This window comes from Onychomys torridus, chromosome 2 (genome assembly GCF_903995425.1).
Source record: "Onychomys torridus chromosome 2, mOncTor1.1, whole genome shotgun sequence".
NCBI classification, from domain to species: domain Eukaryota; kingdom Metazoa; phylum Chordata; class Mammalia; order Rodentia; family Cricetidae; genus Onychomys; species Onychomys torridus.
Window position 1 is genome coordinate 149,542,761 of NC_050444.1, and position 17,762 is coordinate 149,560,522.

The 17,762-nt window shown below is 47.0% G+C and overlaps 1 protein-coding gene across 1 annotated transcript; it reads right to left on the reverse strand.

The window, feature by feature from the left end:
- Positions 1-13,606: 13,606 nt before the first annotated feature.
- On the reverse strand, positions 13,607-17,372 carry Rpl11 (ribosomal protein L11). Its single transcript, XM_036178428.1, has 6 exons — positions 17,315-17,372; positions 16,473-16,623; positions 15,580-15,686; positions 15,119-15,250; positions 13,938-14,048; positions 13,607-13,676 (listed from the first exon to the last, which is right to left on the reverse strand). The coding sequence occupies exons 1-6, from the start codon at positions 17,318-17,320 to the stop codon at positions 13,647-13,649; spliced, it is 537 nt and encodes a 178-aa protein (XP_036034321.1). The 5' UTR covers positions 17,321-17,372; the 3' UTR covers positions 13,607-13,646.
- Positions 17,373-17,762: the final 390 nt, after the last annotated feature.

Sequence of the window (17,762 nt, forward strand, 5' to 3'; positions counted from 1 at the left end):
GTAGAGTACCTGTCTAGCATTTGGGAGGGTCCTGGGTTTGATCCTCTGTACCACAGATCCAACACTCCTCTCAGCAATTAGTCAGGTAGCTTTATAACAAGCAAGGAGGCAGGCAGAGGGATGTAGTACCAAAATGGAGTAAGTGTTAGCAGGCTGTTGCCTCCTTCCGGGAAGAGCAAACCAGTCCTGTGAATGCAGCCAAAAGAGCAGGTGTGTGCATCCTGATGTGAACACTGACTAGAATGTGGCTTTGGGTTAGGTCTACCCCTAACATTTGCAGGGTCAAAGGCTGGCATGCAGATAGAGGGCCACTTGTCATGTATCCAAATATTCACAAGTTATAAATTAAGCTAACAAGCTGATAAAAGCAGAGGACGGGGATTCACATCTGTAATCCTGGCACCCCAAGGATGCTGAGGCAGGAAGATCAGGAATTTGAGGCCAGCCTGGGCTACATAGCAAGTTTCAAGTCAGCCAGAGCTGCAGAGTGAAGCCCTGCAAAGATCCAACCAATGCTATTCTTTTTTGTTTATTTGTTGTTTTGAGAAATGACCTGACCTCAAACTCATGACCACCTCAGCCTGGCTCTATTCTCTGTTCTTTGTTTGTTTGTTTGTTTGGTTTTTCGAGACAGGGTTCCTCCGTGTAGCTTTGTGCCTTTCCTGGACCTCGCTCTGTAGCCCAGGCTGGCCACGAACTCACAGAGATCCGCCTGCCTCTGCCTCCCAGGTGCTGGGATTAAAGGCATGCACCACCACTGCCAGGCTTATTCTTTGTTCTTTAAGAAATGCTTTTATTAGGGGTGGAGAAATACACACAAACACCAGTACACACAAGGGAATGACCTTCTACAAGGTGTAGAGGGGTCAGGAAGCTGCTGTTCTATTCTCTCTTGACAGTTTCACCTTCATGGTGACTTGGAAGCCAGCTAGGAGTCAGAATTCTCAGACTCCCAGCAATTCTTAAGAGTTCTTGGGAATGGGTTGTCAGAAGAGCTGGTCCCTGACCCATGCCTTCTCCTCTGCCTTCAGGGGCAGTGATAGTTTTCCAAGTCACAGACTCTGATCCTGGAGCCTAGAAATGTGCCACCTTACATGGCAAGATTGCTAATCATCTGACCTAGTCATGAAGAGATTATCCTTGGTTATGAGATGGGTACAATGCCACACCACAGAGATCCTTCCAAGTGAGAGAGGGAAGTGAGGGTCAGCTAAAGAGGATGTTGATATTCACAGCTATGCATGATGGCGCACACCTTTAATCCCAGCACTCAGGAGGCAGAGGCAGGTGGATCTCTCTGAGTTCCAGGCCAGCCAGGGCTGTGTAGAGAGACCCTATCTCAAACAAAACAAAATAATGCTGATATTTGAATCAAAGCTCAATAAGACCCATTTTGGACTTCTGGCTTCCAGAAATAAAAGGCTATATAGGTTTCTAGTATTTTAAAATACATTTCTGTTTATCTATTTTTAATGTGTGAGTTCACATGTACCACAGAACATGTGTCGAGGTCAGAGACAACTTGTAGGACTTGGATCTCTCCTTCCATCTTGTAGGTCCTGATGATTAAACAAAGGTCACTAGGCTTGGGGGCATGTACCTTTACCCACTGATCCATGTTACTAACCCTCCAATACTGGTTTAGACCACAGTAGCCTTGAACTTACACAGATCACTGGCACTGGAGAGCCGGCTCAGTGGTCGAGAGCATTTGTTGCTCTTGCAGAGATCTAGGTTCAGTTTCCAACATCCTACATGGTGGCTTACAACTATCTGTAACTCCAGTTCCAGGGGATCTGATGCCCTCTTCTGACCTCCCTGGCACTAGGCACACAATTGGCACTCAGACATGCAGGTAAAACACTCATACATATAAAATAAAATAAATAAATCTAAAAAATATTTAAAGGCATGCCACCATGCCTGGCTCCTCTGACACTTTATACAGCAGCAACAGAAAACCATGGGAACCTAACACACTGCCTGAAAGTCACTTTCACAAATGGCTGTCTCTTGTCCACCTAGGAGTACACAGACTGTTCTTGAGGAGGGACCAGAGAGATGGGATTACAGAGGCAATGGAATTTGGAGACTTGCTGCAAAGTCTAGGCACAGGGTCATTGCAATTCTTGAACTGTGAGGGGCCTCCTCACTCTTCAGGAGGAAGGCCCTTACCTGCTCACTTGGATCCTTTGGTAGTTTGAATAAGAATGGCTTCATAGGCTCATGTGAATGCTTGGTCACCAGGGTATACGTAGAGCTGTTTGAAAAGTTACAAGGATGAGGAGGTGTGGCCTTGATGAAGGAAGTGTGTCACTGGGGTGGGCTTTGAGGTTTCAAAACCCCTTGCCAGGTCCCCCACCCCACCCCTGCTCTGTGTGTGTGTGTGTGTGTGTGTGTGTGTGTGTGTGTGTGTGTGTGTGTGTTTATGGATCAGGATTTATAATTCTTAGCTACTCCTCCAGCATCATGCCTGTCTGCATGCTGCCATGCTCCCTGCCATGATGATCATGGACTAACCCTCTAAAACTGTAAAGAAAGCCCCAATTAAATGCTTTCTTTATAAGAGTTGCCTTGATCATGAGGTCTCTTCACAGCAATAGAGCAGTGACCAAGGCAGGTTGGATGGCTTCATCTCCCTAAGCCTATCATTGAGCATATCATCTGTGGCACATGTCATGCTTGGGGAAAGAGGTTTGAGCACTGGACCCATGTCCTCGGTGAACGCCACTCCCTCCTAGTGCTGACCTCATTGGAGGTGAAGCAGCACACAGATTCCCTCAGACACTTTAATTTTTGTTTGTTTTGTTTTGTTTTTCGAGACAGGATTTCTCTGGGCAGCCTTGGTTGTCCTGGAGCTCTTCTCTGTAGACCAGGCTGGCCTCAAACTCACAGAGATCAGCCCACCTCTGCCTCCCAAGTGCTGCGATTAAAAGTGTGTGCCACCACCACCCGGCCCTCAGTAAACTTTAAAGCCTTCCCTTTCTACTTAATTCAAACCAAGGCAGTAGGCTTGCAAGTTAAAAATAAAAATTTCTGGTAGCTGGTGGGATGGCTCAGTGGGTAAACGTGCTTGTTGCTAATCCTGGAGACATGAGTTCAATTCCTGGGACCTACACAGTAGGAGAAAAGAACTGACTCCACGACCTCCACATGTGCCATTAGCAATGCATCCCCTAACATAATAATATTGTCTTAATTTTTTTAGATTTATGTGTATGAGTGTTTTGCTCACATGCATATCTGTACACCATGTGCATGCCTGATGACCTCAGAGATCAGAAGAAGGCCTTGAATCCACTAGAATTGGATTTATGGACAGTTATAAGATACCATATGGTACAAAACTCAGGTCCTCTATAAGAACAAGTCTCTCCAGCCCCTAAATAATATAATTTAAAGATTTTTTTTTTTTTTTTCGAGACAGGGTTTCTCTGTGTAGTTTTAGTGGCTGTCCTGGAACTCGCTCTGTAGACCAGGCTGGCCTCGAACTCACAGAGATCCACCTGGCTCTGCCTCCCAAGTGCTGGGATTAAAGGCATGCGCCACCACTGCCCTGCTTTAAGATTTATTCTTATTTATTTGTTTGTTTGTTTGCAGAGTCTCACTATTTACCTCTGGCTGTTCTGGAACTATGTAGATCTGTCTCTGGGGTGCTGGGATTAAAGACATGTACCACCATGCATGGCAAGGTTTATTGTGTGTGTGTGTGCGCGTGCGCGTGTTAGTATGTGCATGTTCATATGGGTTTCTGAGGAAGACAGGCATCACTGGATCTCCTGGAGCTAAAGTGACAGGTGGTTGAGAACATCCCAGTACGGTGCTGGGCCAAACTCCAGTCTTATGCAAAAAGAGCAAGAATCCTTATGAAATGAGTCATCTCTCCTGCCTCATTGGGAAAAAAAATGTTGAGACAGGCTGGCCTGGAACTCTCAATGCATACATAAATGCTGGGTATGGTGGTGCATGCCTTTGATCTCAGTACTCAGGAGGCAAAGACAAGTGGATCTCTGTGAGTTTGAGGCTAGCCTGGCCTATAGAGCAAGTTCCAGGACAGACAGGGCTACACAGAGAAACCCTGTCTAGAAAAACCAAACCCAAACCAACCAACCAAAGAAAGCCTACATAAGCTCTGCTGTTGATTTGTGGCTACTTGCGTCAGTTCTGACTAATTGTTAAGGTGGCATTACTGGTGGTGTTTCCAGAACTTTCCAGCAGAAAGGGCCAGGTACCACACACACTTAGATAACTTGTGTACACACATACTTATTTCCAGCTCTGATCTAGCACCCCTGGGTACATTCTAGCATTTCCTCTTTATGCCCGCTTTTCCTGGTTCTTGGTATCTACAATGTATTTACTTATTTTCCATCCTAGGAGAGATACAGTTTCAGAGTTGTTCTTCAGGCTCTTTCCCCACTCACTCCCTATTATAAAAGTTACTTTCTCAGCCAGCGTCCATTGTTTGTAGAGTTTAGGAGCAGGATGTTTGCCCAAACATTCTATACAGTTCTTCTTGTCTTTGGCCTTATAGTATGCAACCATGTGCCATGATCTCAGGTTCCTTTATGTGGGACTCTTTCTGCACCCCCATCAGGGAAATGTCAGCATCATAACCCCACTGTGTCCTAGCAGCATTTCTACTGCCATGATAAAGCACCAAGATCAAAAGCCACCAGGGAGGAAAGGGGTTGTCTGGCTCACATATCTGGATCACAGTCCATCAGTGAGGGAAGTCAGGGCAGGAACTCAAGGTAGCAGCCGTAGTAGTGGTCATGAGGAATGTTGCTCACAGGCTAGCTCTTCATGGCTTGCTCCTCTTGCTTTTTTACATAGCCCAGGACCACCCTTCCCAGGAGTGGAACTGCCCTCAGTGGGCTGAGCTTTCCCACATCACAATCATTAATCAAGAAAATACCCCACAGGCCAATCTAATGGAAGTATTTTCTCAACTGAGGTTCCCTCTTCCCACCCAGATGACTCAGGCTTGTGTCAGGTTCACAAAAACTACGTAGGATACTGACCCACAAGAGAATTCCTCTCTGGAACTCTGCTTCAAAATGTACTTCACAGACCTAATGAGAAAACATCAGGCTAGCTCAAACTGAGGGAACTGAGTGGGCACATATCCAGTGAATGTGTGGAGGTTGCTGCATAGCTGTACGTACACGTAAACACACACACACACACACACACACCTCTTAAACAAAAAAAGCGGTAGTCCCAGCACTTGGGAGGCAGAGCCTGGCAGATCTCTGTGAATTTGAGGCCAGCCTAGACTATAAAATGAGTTCCAGGACTGCCAGGGTTCCAAAAAAAGACCTGTCTCAAAACAAAGCCGGGTGGTGGTGACACAAACCTGTAATCCCAGCACTTGGGAGCCAGGCGGATCTCTGTGAGTTCAAGGCCAGCCTGGACTACAGAGCAAGATCCAGGACAGGCACCTAGAAAAACAAACAAACAAACAAACAAAAAACAAAAATACTTCTAAAAACTTTAAAGAGAACAAGAGATCATGGGCTGGAGAAATGGCTCAGTGGTTAAGAGCACCGACTGCTCTTCCAGAGGTCCTGAGTTCAATTCCCAGCACCCACATAGTGGCTCACAACCACTGGTAATGAGATCTGGTGCCTCTTCTGGTGTGCAGGGACACATGCAGGCAGAATACTGTATATGTAATAAATTAATAAATCTTTTTAAAAAGCGATTATAAAGCTACAACCCACCACCATAGTGAGTGAGCATGACAGTGACCATTATGGAAACATATCACAGTTACCACCAGAGGTGACCATCACAACTGACCACATCAATGATCACTATGACTGCCCACCAAGTGAACATTACTACTGACCACCACAGTGACCACAACTGACCACAACAATGAACACTATGACTGACCACCACATAGTGATTTCTATGATTGCTCATTAAGGTGAACACTACAACTCATCATGTAAGTGAGCACTATGCTTTACCGTCACAATGAATACTACAGCTGACGAACACAAGGACCACAATGGCTAACCGTCACAGTGACCAGTATGATCGCCCATTAAGGTGAACACTACAACAGATGACATTGATGACCACCAGAGTCAGTGATCACTCTGACTGACCATTGTAGTGAATACTGCAACTGACCACTGTTTATTGTTGAGAGAGGGTATGGATGTGCTATGGCAGGTGTGGAGGCCAGAGGACAACTTGCAGGAGTCAGTTCTCTCCTTCCACCATGAGGGTCTTAGGGATGGAACTTGGGTCATCAGGCTTAGTGGCAAATGACATTTACCTACTTAACCATCTCACTGGTTATCAGAAACCATCTTTCAAGAATGGCATCATCTCCTCTTTGTCTCCACTACCCTCGCCAGCAGCTGAATTCACAGAAAGGTGTCTCAGCAAAATTATTATTTTTATTTATTTTTGACACAAGGTTTCTCTGTGTAGCTATGGAGCATGTCCTAGAACTCTAGCTCTGTAGACCAGGCTGGCCTCAGACTCACAGAGATCCACCTGCTTCTGTTCCCAAGTGCTGGGATTACAGGTGTGTAACACTACTGCCCAACTGAGCAAAATTATTAATCTAAGTAAAATTTGCTATAAACTTGGGAGTTTGTTTGCCACACCCAGCAATTAGTTCCAGATGCTACTTAGCTCTTTCTTTCTTTTTAAAGATTCATTTATTATGTATAGTGTTCTGCTTGCTTGCATGTATGCCTGCAGGACAGATCTCATTATAGATGGTTGTAAGCCACCATTTGGGTGCTGGGAATTAAACCTGGAGCCTCTCAGAAAGCAGGCAGAGCCATCCTCAGCCTCATTTTATCTTTTCATTTTGTATGTGCATGTGTTCACATGACTGGACGCATACCTGCCATCGCTGGGTGCGGAAGTCAGGGGGCATTCTGGAGGTGGGTTCTGGGGATTGAACTCTGGTGGTCACACTTGTTTCCTACCCACATCTCACTAGGCAGATTTAGGGCTAACTTTATAATGGTGAAAAAGTGATCTGGACTTAGAATTGTCCTTTGATTTTTTACTTTTTCCAAAGCAGTATGCAATACACAAGTCCCTCCTCGTGCTGGGATAACAACTATGTCCCATCAGCCTTCCAGATGTGAGGGCAAACAATCTACCTGGTGGTCTTTGTGGCTATGATTTCTGCAGGTACTGAAGAGTGCTTTCAAATTATGGTATTTTCAACTTTCAGTTTGCAGGAGGCAAACCTGGAGTAAGCTGAATGCACTTACACTCCAATTCTTGAAAACAACTGTGCAAGGAAGGTGTTGAATCGATTTTACCTAAGACTGGGACTTAAAGAGGCTGGTTGACTGACCTAAGGCCTGTTTGTGGCCAATCTAAGTCAGATTCAAGGGCAACAAAGGAGGAACAGGCAGCAACTAGCATTAGGAGTTTCTTTTGTGGAATTTTTCTCTTCATTTTCAAACAGGGTCCCATCCTGGGGCTTAGGCTTGTTTCAAACTCATGATAACCCCTGCCTCAGTCTTAAGTGCCACGACTACAGGCATGTGCCACCATGCTGTAGTTTTTTTCTTTTTTGAGACAGGGTTTCTCTGTGTAGCTGTCCTGGAACTCATAGAGATCCACCTACCTCTGCCTCCTAAGTGCTGGGATTAAAGGTCTATGCCACCACTCAGCTGGACACATGTTTTAAATTATGTGTAGAGGACTGCTCCTTAGAAGATCAGATGACCACCTGCAGGAGTCAGTTCTCTCCTTCCACCACGTGAGATCAAAGTCGGATCCTCAGGCTTGGAAGCAAGCACCCTTACTCAGCTATCTCTCCCACATTATTTTCATTTAATTGTAATTCAGGGGCTACTTGGGTATTTGTTTCTAGACTTAAGTTGTTCATGAGGCTACTGTCATCTCTGGGTCTTTGCCCTCTGGAGATTTGGAGAGTAGACTAAAAGGGTCAATATTAAAAAAACAAACAGGGCTAGTGAGATGGCTCAGAGGTTAAGAGCACTGACTGCTCTTCCAGAGGTCCTGAGTTCAATTCCCAACAACCACATGGTGGCTCACAACCATCTGTAATGAGATCTGGTGCCCTCTTCTGACCTGCAGTCATACATGCTGTATACATAATAAAAAGAAAGAAAAAGAAAAAAACCTTACCAGTAAAAAAATACGCTGGGACTAGAGACAATTCAGTGGTCAGGGCACTGCACATGTTGATCTTACAGAGGGCCTGAATTCAGTTCTTTCAGCACTAACAATGTGCAGCTTCACAACCTCCTGCAATTCAATCTTCAGTGGGATATGTTGCCTCCAAGGGTGTCTGCACTCATTCACGTAGCCACTCACACATACAAACTAAAAATTTTTGCGAAAAATGGAAAAATCTGGAGGGTGGGTGGATGGGGAGTAGTCTCAGACGTCTTTAATCCCAGCACTTGGTAGACAAATGCAGGCAGATATTGGGTGAATTCAAGGCCAGTCTACAGAGCTAGTCCCAGGACAACTAAGGCTACTAAAAGAAACCCAGTCTCAAAAAAAAAAAAAAAAGAAAAAAGAATCACAACTATCATCAGATAGTGAGTGTAGTCTCCCTTGGAAGGACCATCAGAGACCGTTTTTGTGCACTTTACCTCATCCACACACAAACTTCTAGATTTACCTGTATGGTCACCCTGAGGTTAAGCAATCACATGATTTCCTTTTAGCAACATTGGAAAGGGAGCAGGTGGCAGTGAGCTCCCTACAGGAGACAAACCTATGGTACCTATCAGTACCATGTTGGGTTTTCACTCACATGCCAGGGGCTTCAGATGCTTAAACTACCAATCTAGGCTTGCAGGACATACCATGTAGCATTTGAGCAGAACTAAAATAAACAGAACCCCTGCAAAGAAAGAAACACCCTGTATTTCTAGGAAGGGATGGGGGTGGCTCATGTCTATAACCACAGCATTCAGGAGGCTGATGATGCAGGACCATTTCAAGTTCCAGGCCAACCTGTACCACAAAGTGAAAGCTGTCTAAAATAGAAGCAGTTCTTGTTTTTTTGGTGGTGGTCCTTATGGTCTTCAAAGGGTTTGTTATGCTATCAAAGCAATCTTCAGGAAAACAGGGAGAAATGGTTAAGCTGTTGAATGTCTCTAGCTTTCCAGCTTCTTTTTTGGTTTTTTTTTTTTCTTTTGAGACAGGGTTTCTCTGTGTAGCTTTGTGCCTTTCCTGGAACTGCTTTGGAGACCAGGCTGTCCTCGAACTCACAGAGATCCGCCTGCCTCTGCCTCCCAGGTGCTGGGATTAAAGGTGTGGGCCACCACTGGGGCTATTTTCCAGCTTCCTATCGTTACATGTAATACCCCAGGGCCAGGTTGCACAGTGGTCCTTGGTGGAAACAAATGTATCCATTTACACTTGTACCTTCAAGAGCCAAGTTCAGTCCTCCCGGTGCCCCAGGCAACTTAGACTGGATTCCCCTCTGACAACCACTCTATGGTTTCCATAACAAGTGCTCTCCAAGTAGCTCTGTACCCCCAGGCACCACCAGGTCTCCAGTGGCTGGCAGCTTAAGTCTGTTTGTAGGTGGTTTCGGGGCCCTTAACTCTTTAGGACTCATGCCCTTTTGGTAGTTAACTTTGGATCGTCATCCACAGGTTATTTGGAGCACCTCAGCACTAGATTGCATTGTTAGGATGAGCCCACGGTTACAGGAAAAGCCAACCCCTCTATAAAAGGTCCGAGGCTTCCCTGCAGCCCTCCCTGGCAGAAGCAGCATCAGAGACATAAAATTTCTTCTGCTTGTGCTCTTCCCACTGCATCACTAAGGGCTAAGGGAGCCAGTAACAGGTTTTCTGGTATTTCTCCCCACTGTGGGTGGAGGCAGTATTATGCAGCCACTTGAAGGGAAAAACTCAACTATTTCTCATTCTCTCGACTATGTACCAAAAGTACCTTTTGTAGCAGCTGTGTGTAACCCCAGGCTCAGGAGGAGGAGCTTACACCATCTGGTCTACACAGTAATACCTTGTCTCAAAAAGCAGAAAAGGCCTAAAGGACAGCAGCTGTATTTCCTAGCGTCTCCACTGGGGAAGGAGACCCTATTGTCCCTTAGGACTGTATTATGTCTAAAATTATTAATCTAGTACAATGTAAACCAGTATTTCTTATATTTATCACATCTTTTTAAGAGATATCTGGATAGGGTCAGCAATGGTGGGTAAAGGGTTTATACAGCAAACCTAATTTGATTTCCCCCTCTGTCACCCACTTAGGTGAGAAGAGACTCCAGTAGCCCTGACCACCAGACATGCTGTGGCACATTCCTCCCCCTCCCCTACCTGTTCAAAGATCCCTAGACAGCTCTACTCACCTCCATTCTCACCCTCTGGTCTTCCTACTAGACATAAACACAATGTGGGGACAACCCACTGTTTCCCAGCTTCTGAAGCAGCCAGAGCCCAAAGGTAGGCTGGTTACACATCCTGTGATCTCATCCCAGCCTTAACTATCCCACACTGCTCCTTGTTATAAGGACTCCACCCTTCTGTATTGCTAGTATGTCCCATCACATACCACTTGACCCCTTAACACTCTGCAATCCACAGGATACATGGGATTATCCTTGGTGGCACTATGTCTGCTGACCACACACAAATCAGCCCTAGAGCTGGGGAGTGCAGCTGAACTGCAAAGCATGCCTAGCATGCTGACCCCCCCTAGGCCTGTAGCCCTCAGCAAAGGAGCCCAGCATCTCTGGGCCTGCTGATGGGACAGATGCCCACTATCCTAACACAAGGACGGACAGGGCTCAGTTGTCAAATTTTTGTAACTAAGAGCTGGAGAAAATAATCACACAAAAAAGCAACAAAAACTAAGTTTATTAGCCAAGCGTCCATAGACACTACCTCCTCACATCATTCTAGCACCAGGATGTGGGCAGCCCATAAACTTCAGTCCGCATACACTTCGCAGGTCTAAGGGGAAACATTTGTCAACTCCCAGGTGACCCTGCGTACCCAACCCAACCCACTTCCCGCCGTACCCAACCCAACCCACTTCCCGCCCAGCCACTGTCTGCTGCACACAGTTGGTTAGGGACTAGTCCTAACTGTTCTACTCCCAGGTGGTGGCACACGCCTTTAATCCTTGCACTTGGGAGGCAGAGGCAGGCGGATCTCTGTGAGTTCGAGCCCAGCCTGGTCTACCAAGTGAGTTCCAGGAAAAAGGTGCAAAGCTACACAGAGAAACCCTGTCTGGAAAAAATAAAAACAAAAACAAATAAATAAAATCCTAACTGTTCTACTCCCCTAGATACTCCATGACCTCCACATCACACTGCAAGGTAAGAGCCAGGACTAAATTCCAGTTAAACTTAACTCCAACACTGCTTCCACTGAGCCAGAATCCCAGTTTTACAATTTCAGTAAAGTCAACTTAAGGCTGGAGAGATAGCTCAACAGTTAAGAACATTTCTTTTCTGCCAGAGAATCCAGGATTAATTCCCAGCACCTGTAAAACTAGCTCCAAGAAGGTCCAACACTTGTCTCCTGCAGAAACATAACTAAGAAATAACAAATGTAGGCGGGTATGTTGGCACATGCCTTTAATCCCAGCATTAAAAGGCAGTTTTAAGGACAGCCTGGTCTACAGAGATAGTTCCAGGACAGCCAGGGGTGTACTGAGAAACCCTCAAAGACCAATGTGAAGCCATCAACTATACACAATACAGCAGGCCCCAATGCAGGGAGGCACATCTGTAGTGTTAAAATATTTGACACCCTCAAAACCCAGAAACCATCATTTTGTACACCAGTCCTCCCTCCAATACAAACATCAAGGAAACCAATACTGCACAAAAGCTAATGGTAGTAGCAAGACTTTACACTAGCTCTGGAACATTTATAACTTACCGTGTGCTCCATCTCTACAACATGGGCTTCCATGCAGCTTATCTATCACCAAGCTAGTGGTTTCCAGGTCTCTATGAGTAGTTGTGGGGCTGGAGAGATGGCTCAGCAGTTAAGAGCACTGACTGCTCTTCCAGAGGTCCTGGATTCAATTCCCAGCACCCACATGGCAGCTAACAACTGTAACTCCAAGATCTGACACCCTCACACAGACTTTAATGCAGGTAAAACACCAATGCAAATAAAATAGAAATAATTTAAAAACTTTATTAAAAAAAAGTAGCTGTGAGGCTGCAGATGTCCTAGTACTGTGTAAACTGGGTGTGATGGCACTTAAATCCTAGCACTCTGGAGGTAGAGGTCATACTCAAGTCACACCCACAATTCCCAGCTACTCTGGTTGACAGGAGACCATCTCAATGAATGAAAAGGCTGGAGATGGCTCAGGAGTTAAGAGGACTGGCTATTTTTGTTTTTTTCCAAGACAGGGTTTCTCTGTGTAGTTTTGGTGCCTGTCCTGGATCTCACTCTGTAGCCCAGGCTGGCCTCGAACTCAGAGATCCGCCTGCCTCTGCCTCCTGAGTGCTGGGATTAAAGGAGTGTGCCATTGCCACCACCCAGTGAGCACTGGCTATTCTTGCAGAGGACTGGGGCTCAATTCCCAACATCCATGTGTAGGCTTACAACTATGACTCCAGTTCAGGGGGTGGGAGGGGAGAGGGGGTTTCATACACCACCTGCCCTGTCCAGGCCTCCACTGGCACCAAGCACAAACTTGGCACAGACCTACATATAGGCAAGATGCCCGTGCACTTCAAAAAACAAAAACAAAACAAAACAAACCCATCCTGAATTAAAGAAATTTACAAGCAGGGTATGGTGGTGTATGCCTTTAGTCTCAGCAGAGGCAGGTGGAGGAGCTGAGTTTGAAGTCTGCTGGGCTGCCTAAATTCCAGGACAGCCAGAGCTACATAGACACGATCTTGAAAAACACAACTAATATGCATTTAAGATACAAAGGTAAATTTAAACGATGGTCTGTATGGGTGCATGCTACCACAGGGGCCACCAACCTTGCTTTTCTTAGTGCCTCTTACCAGGACTTGGTGCACTGCATTAGACTAGACTGGCTGGCCATAGCTGCTGGCTATGGGTATTGTAAGTTCATGTACGAAAAACACACAGTATTTTTTTTTGTACTTACGTTCCTAGTAGTGGTCTAAGGATTACGGCTTCCGTGAAGGAGGAAACATAGTTAAAAAAGGGAGGACTAGGATCAAATCAGACAATTTGCCTGTGAGACTTCCCCCTGCACACAGCTTCCCAACCGTCTCAATTTAAAGGCAACTCAACTCTGACCAGCAAGTCAAAATTCAGCCTTTCGCACCCCACCAGAAGCTTGTCTTGTAGTCCAGTGCCTTCACCACTCACCCAATCACAAACAAGGAACGCTCACTGGGACATGGAACACTGGACCCAGCCCTCAGTCACAACTAATACAAATCCTAACCCCACCCCATACTCCTCAAAACCCATGTAAACTGGGACCGCTGCACCACAGGCCATCCATAGGGCTGCAAGCACAATGCTCGGCTCTGAGCTGCAGGGAAATACTGGAGTCCAGGACGCAGGCTGCACCAGCAATTCTCATCGAGGCTGTAAGTGCTTGAGGTCCCAGGATCTGAATGTGGCCAGACTCCTTTCACAAACACACAACAGTAACATGCATTTCTGAGAAAATTTTATTGGCCTTTTGGATAAAATTTATTTGCCAGGAAGGATGATCCCATCATACTGAAAGAGAAGAGATTGTATTTTTCAGAACAGGAGGCAACAGCAAGAACCACAGCAAAGACTAACGTCTGAGAATTCTGATTCCAGCTACCTACACTCAGACCTGGGCCTTCCTTTCAACCACCAACCCTGGGAGCCATTTTACAAATCACCCATATAATCTATCTTTAAACAAGCTACCCACCAAATAGCACTATATTCATAGCTCCCAATCCCAGTAACAGCCGCCAGCACCACCAGTTCACTTGAGATCAGCTTTACCTTCTGCTGGAACCAGCGCATGGCCTCCTCTTTGCTGATTCTGTGCTTGGCCCCAATGCAGCCTGTCCTGCGCTTCTTGTCTGCGATGCTGAAACCTGGCCTACCCAGCACCTGTGCCAGGAATAACCAACAGTCATCTAGCCAGCTTAGGGTCAACAGTAGATGGACAAAACTCACACACTGGAGACTCCTCTTTAAGTTGCCTAGAAACTTAATAAATAGACTGACATCCCCGAGTTGGCAGAACTGTGATTGGCTTCCCAGACAACACACCACACTATAGACATATGCTCTGCAGGCTGGAACCTTCACCACCTTTCCCCTTCCCCACCCATTTCCAAACGTGTTGAGGATCCACAATTGTTCCCCAACGTTCTAACTCCAGTCTCTAAAGGGTTCTGATTCCTTTGCACATACACAGTGCAGACATACAAACAGGTAAAAACATCTATATACATAAAAATAGAATTTGGTGTGTGTGGGGGTCAGGACAACACATCCAACTAAGTGTGCCAGTAAACCTCAGAATCTTAACACGCAGGAGATGTAGGCAGGGAGTCCAAGGCCTGCTTGGGCTACAAACCAAGGAGCCTGGCTCAAAACAAAACCTACATGTGTAATGCGGAAAAATTTAAATTCTAAAAGCACAAAGACACACATATTCACCCCCCTATTTGCTCAAAGCCCCCCAAAGCTCTGCTACCCTGACCTCTGAGTTCCCCTCACTGATGTCTAGGTGTCTGGATCTTAGGTCCTAAGGTTTCTCACTTGACTTCTGCTGCTGTACTCTCATGAAAGAAAGACATTGCGGTAAGTCATTTCCACATGACAAGCCCCACTGAGTCCATGTGCGTACCACCCACACCTGTGTCTATGTCTTCTGTATGGAACTCATGTGCCAAAGGGGAAGAAATGGGGACAGGGCAGCCAGTCCAGCCACTCCAAGGCTAGGGGCAGCACAGCACCACACCCCAGAGACCAGCCTGTTTGTGTGGTGCTAAATTTCTATACTTGCCACAAACAAGGCCCTTCCTCCCAAGGTGTACACACAGGCAGACAAGACACAAGGCTTCAACCCAGCACACCAACAGCCCAACAGCAAGACAGCACGCGTGACCGACAGAGAGGAGCAGCAGGCACCCCTCCTCACAGGCAGCTCGGGAAAGGGTAAAGAACCATACCACATAGAAGTCCAGGCCGTAGATCCCAATGCTTGGGTCATATTTGATGCCCAGATCAATGTGTTCTTGAATCCCAAAGCCAAAGTTTCCAGTATCTGAGAAGTTATTTTTCCGTAACTCATACTCCCGCACCTGAGGAGAAAAATGCAGCAATCATGTTACTTGCCACGTTCAAGAGCCTCACAAATACCCATTCAAAGGAACACCCAGTAGAGCCAGAGCAAATCAAGTCTATGCAACCTGGTCAGGAGCACGGGCTACCCTTCCCCTAAACAAAACCACCTCCCATCCAGATTGCATCAAATGATCCCAACCTCCAAAGGGCAGAGAAAAACCCAAGCAAAGATAGGAATCCAAAGAACAGACCGGCATCTTTAAAACACCAACCAAAATACAGCTCAGCGCTGCCGACCGTAAACCTCATCTGACTTTGCAGCTGTCCGTACACGGACCAGGCTCACCTTCAGGCCTTTCTCCAGAATCTCTTCTGCCTTGGCTCCACGGACAGTGCAGTGAACAGCAATCTTCTCATTTCTCCGGATGCCAAAGGACCTGACGGTGTATCTAGCTGCAGGTAGAGGACAAAGTCAGGTAATGTCACACTCCTGCTGCACTCACTGCTCCCCCAGACAGCAGCTCTATGACACAAGCATCTACTCACATTCTGCGTGGTGTTCTAATGTGTAAATCTACTTCATCTATAACACAGAAAACAGATTTTTCGACTTCTAGTTTACCCAGCCATACTTCAGGACTAAGAACCCAAAATACATTCAAGTCTCTGGAGTTCATGACCATAGTTAAGTCAGAGGCACAAGAACTGGTAAGTTCAGAGAATTTCAAATGCAGCTCAGGCAAGCCTATAACTGGCAGCAATCCTCCTGCTTCAGCTGGGGTAATGGGATTACAGGAGTGGGCTACCACACCCATCTCATCATCATACTCTTAAGAAAACACAGCTCTAATGTGCAGGACCTTGGGTCCAAATATCCAAGACCACCAGCTGTCAGCCTGAAGAATACACCTTGATAAAAGCTGTACAGATGTTGAGGTTAGCTTGCCTAAGCTCCCTGGCAGTGCTAGGTAAGAAACAGTATCTAAGCCCCAATCCCACTTGCAGTAGAACCCGAGCTTCACTTAATGCTAATGCCACAAAAGGAGGGAATCACAATCCCTTTTATGCAGATAAAAGCAAGCCGAGGAAGAGGGCGCCTAAACTTAAGAGGTCAGAAGCACAGATAGGTACCAGCCAGTCAGGCCGAGCACTGCACCCTCGGTTGTGCTGGTGCTCTGGTTAGATGAACCAAGGTCCTCTGCCCACCCTTCGCCAGCCAGCCTGCCAGCCATCACTCACCTTTGGAAAACACTGGTGTCTGGCCTGTGAGCTGCTCCAACACCTTGGCCGCCCGGGTCAGTCTGTCTCCGCTCTCCCCAACGCAGATATTGAGGCAGAGCTTGCGGATGCGAAGCTCCCGCATGGGGTTCTCCTTTTCGCCTTGATCTTGCTGCGAGAGAGCAGTTAACACAGCAGTCAACACCCTCACGACCTGTCAATCTCTTCTCCACTTGCACATCTTATTTCCATCGTCCCAAATCCTACGAATGCTCTCTGAAAAAGGTCTCCGCTTGTTGGCTTAGGAAGCACGACGGGAGGTCAGCGTGTCTCTTCCTCCACGCGCCGGGCGGGCGGGACACTCAAGAGTAAGCCTGAACCCTAAGGGGGTCACTACGTAGGGTAACAGTGACTACGGCTAATGGAGAGCCAATCAGACAAGAGCGAATTCAAGGTAGCCCTAAAAAAAAAATAAACAGGAAGCACGCGCCTAAGCGACATCCCTTCCCGCTCCCATTCCGAAGCTGTCTGCGGCCCTGGGCCAAAAGCCAGCACCATCCCGGCGTGGAGGAACCGCAGACGCTCCGCAGCACCAGCAAGCGTCAAGTCCCCCGGACTGACGTCCGACACGGAGCTCGGCACGTCCGGCTCGCACTCACGGCGGCCCCAGGCCCCGCGTCTGAGCCCCCGGGGCCGCTAACCCCGACCCCGTCCTAGAATGGGAGGCGACGTGACGGTCTTAGTGCCACCAGCATCGCGGGCTCCGTCCTCCTCCGGGCACCGGCAAGAAAACCCCCGCGGGCTCCGCTGGCCTCGGATGGAGAGGGATGAAGGGGAGGCAAAGCCAGATCTGGCCTACTCACCGTCATGTTGAAGAAAAAGGAAGAGAGAGAGTAGGACTTCCGGCCCCGTGGCCTTATGGGCCAGGAGGCGGGCTTTTTAGCCGGGCTAACTAACGAGATGAGAGTGAGGAAGAAAGGGACGGCTGTCATAGAGCAGCGCCGTCTAGTGGGTGGTACTAGGAACTGCAGTGGAAGACCGGTCTGGGTTGTCCAATGCTTTTGAAAATCCGGTACCCGGGCGGTGGTGGTGCACGCCCTTAATCCCAGCACTGGAGAGGCAGAGCCAGGCAAAGCTCTGTGAGTTCGAGGCCAGCCTGGTCTATAGTGCGAGATCCAGGACGGGCACCAAAACTACACAGAGAAACCCCGTCTCAAAAAACAAACAAACAACAACAAAAAAAAAAAAAAAAAAAAAAAAAAAAAAAAAAAAAGAAAGAAAGAAAAGAGAAAAAGAAAGAAAGGAAAAAGA

Bases quoted from the DNA above. Each gene is read 5' to 3' on its own strand.
- Rpl11 (XM_036178428.1), bottom strand. The intron at 15,687-16,472 runs GTGAGTGATGGC...CTCTACCTGCAG, and splicing joins GACACCAGTGTTTTCCAAAG to CTAGATACACCGTCAGGTCC. The intron at 15,251-15,579 runs GTGAGCCTGGTC...TTTTCTCCTCAG, and splicing joins TTCTGGAGAAAGGCCTGAAG to GTGCGGGAGTATGAGTTACG.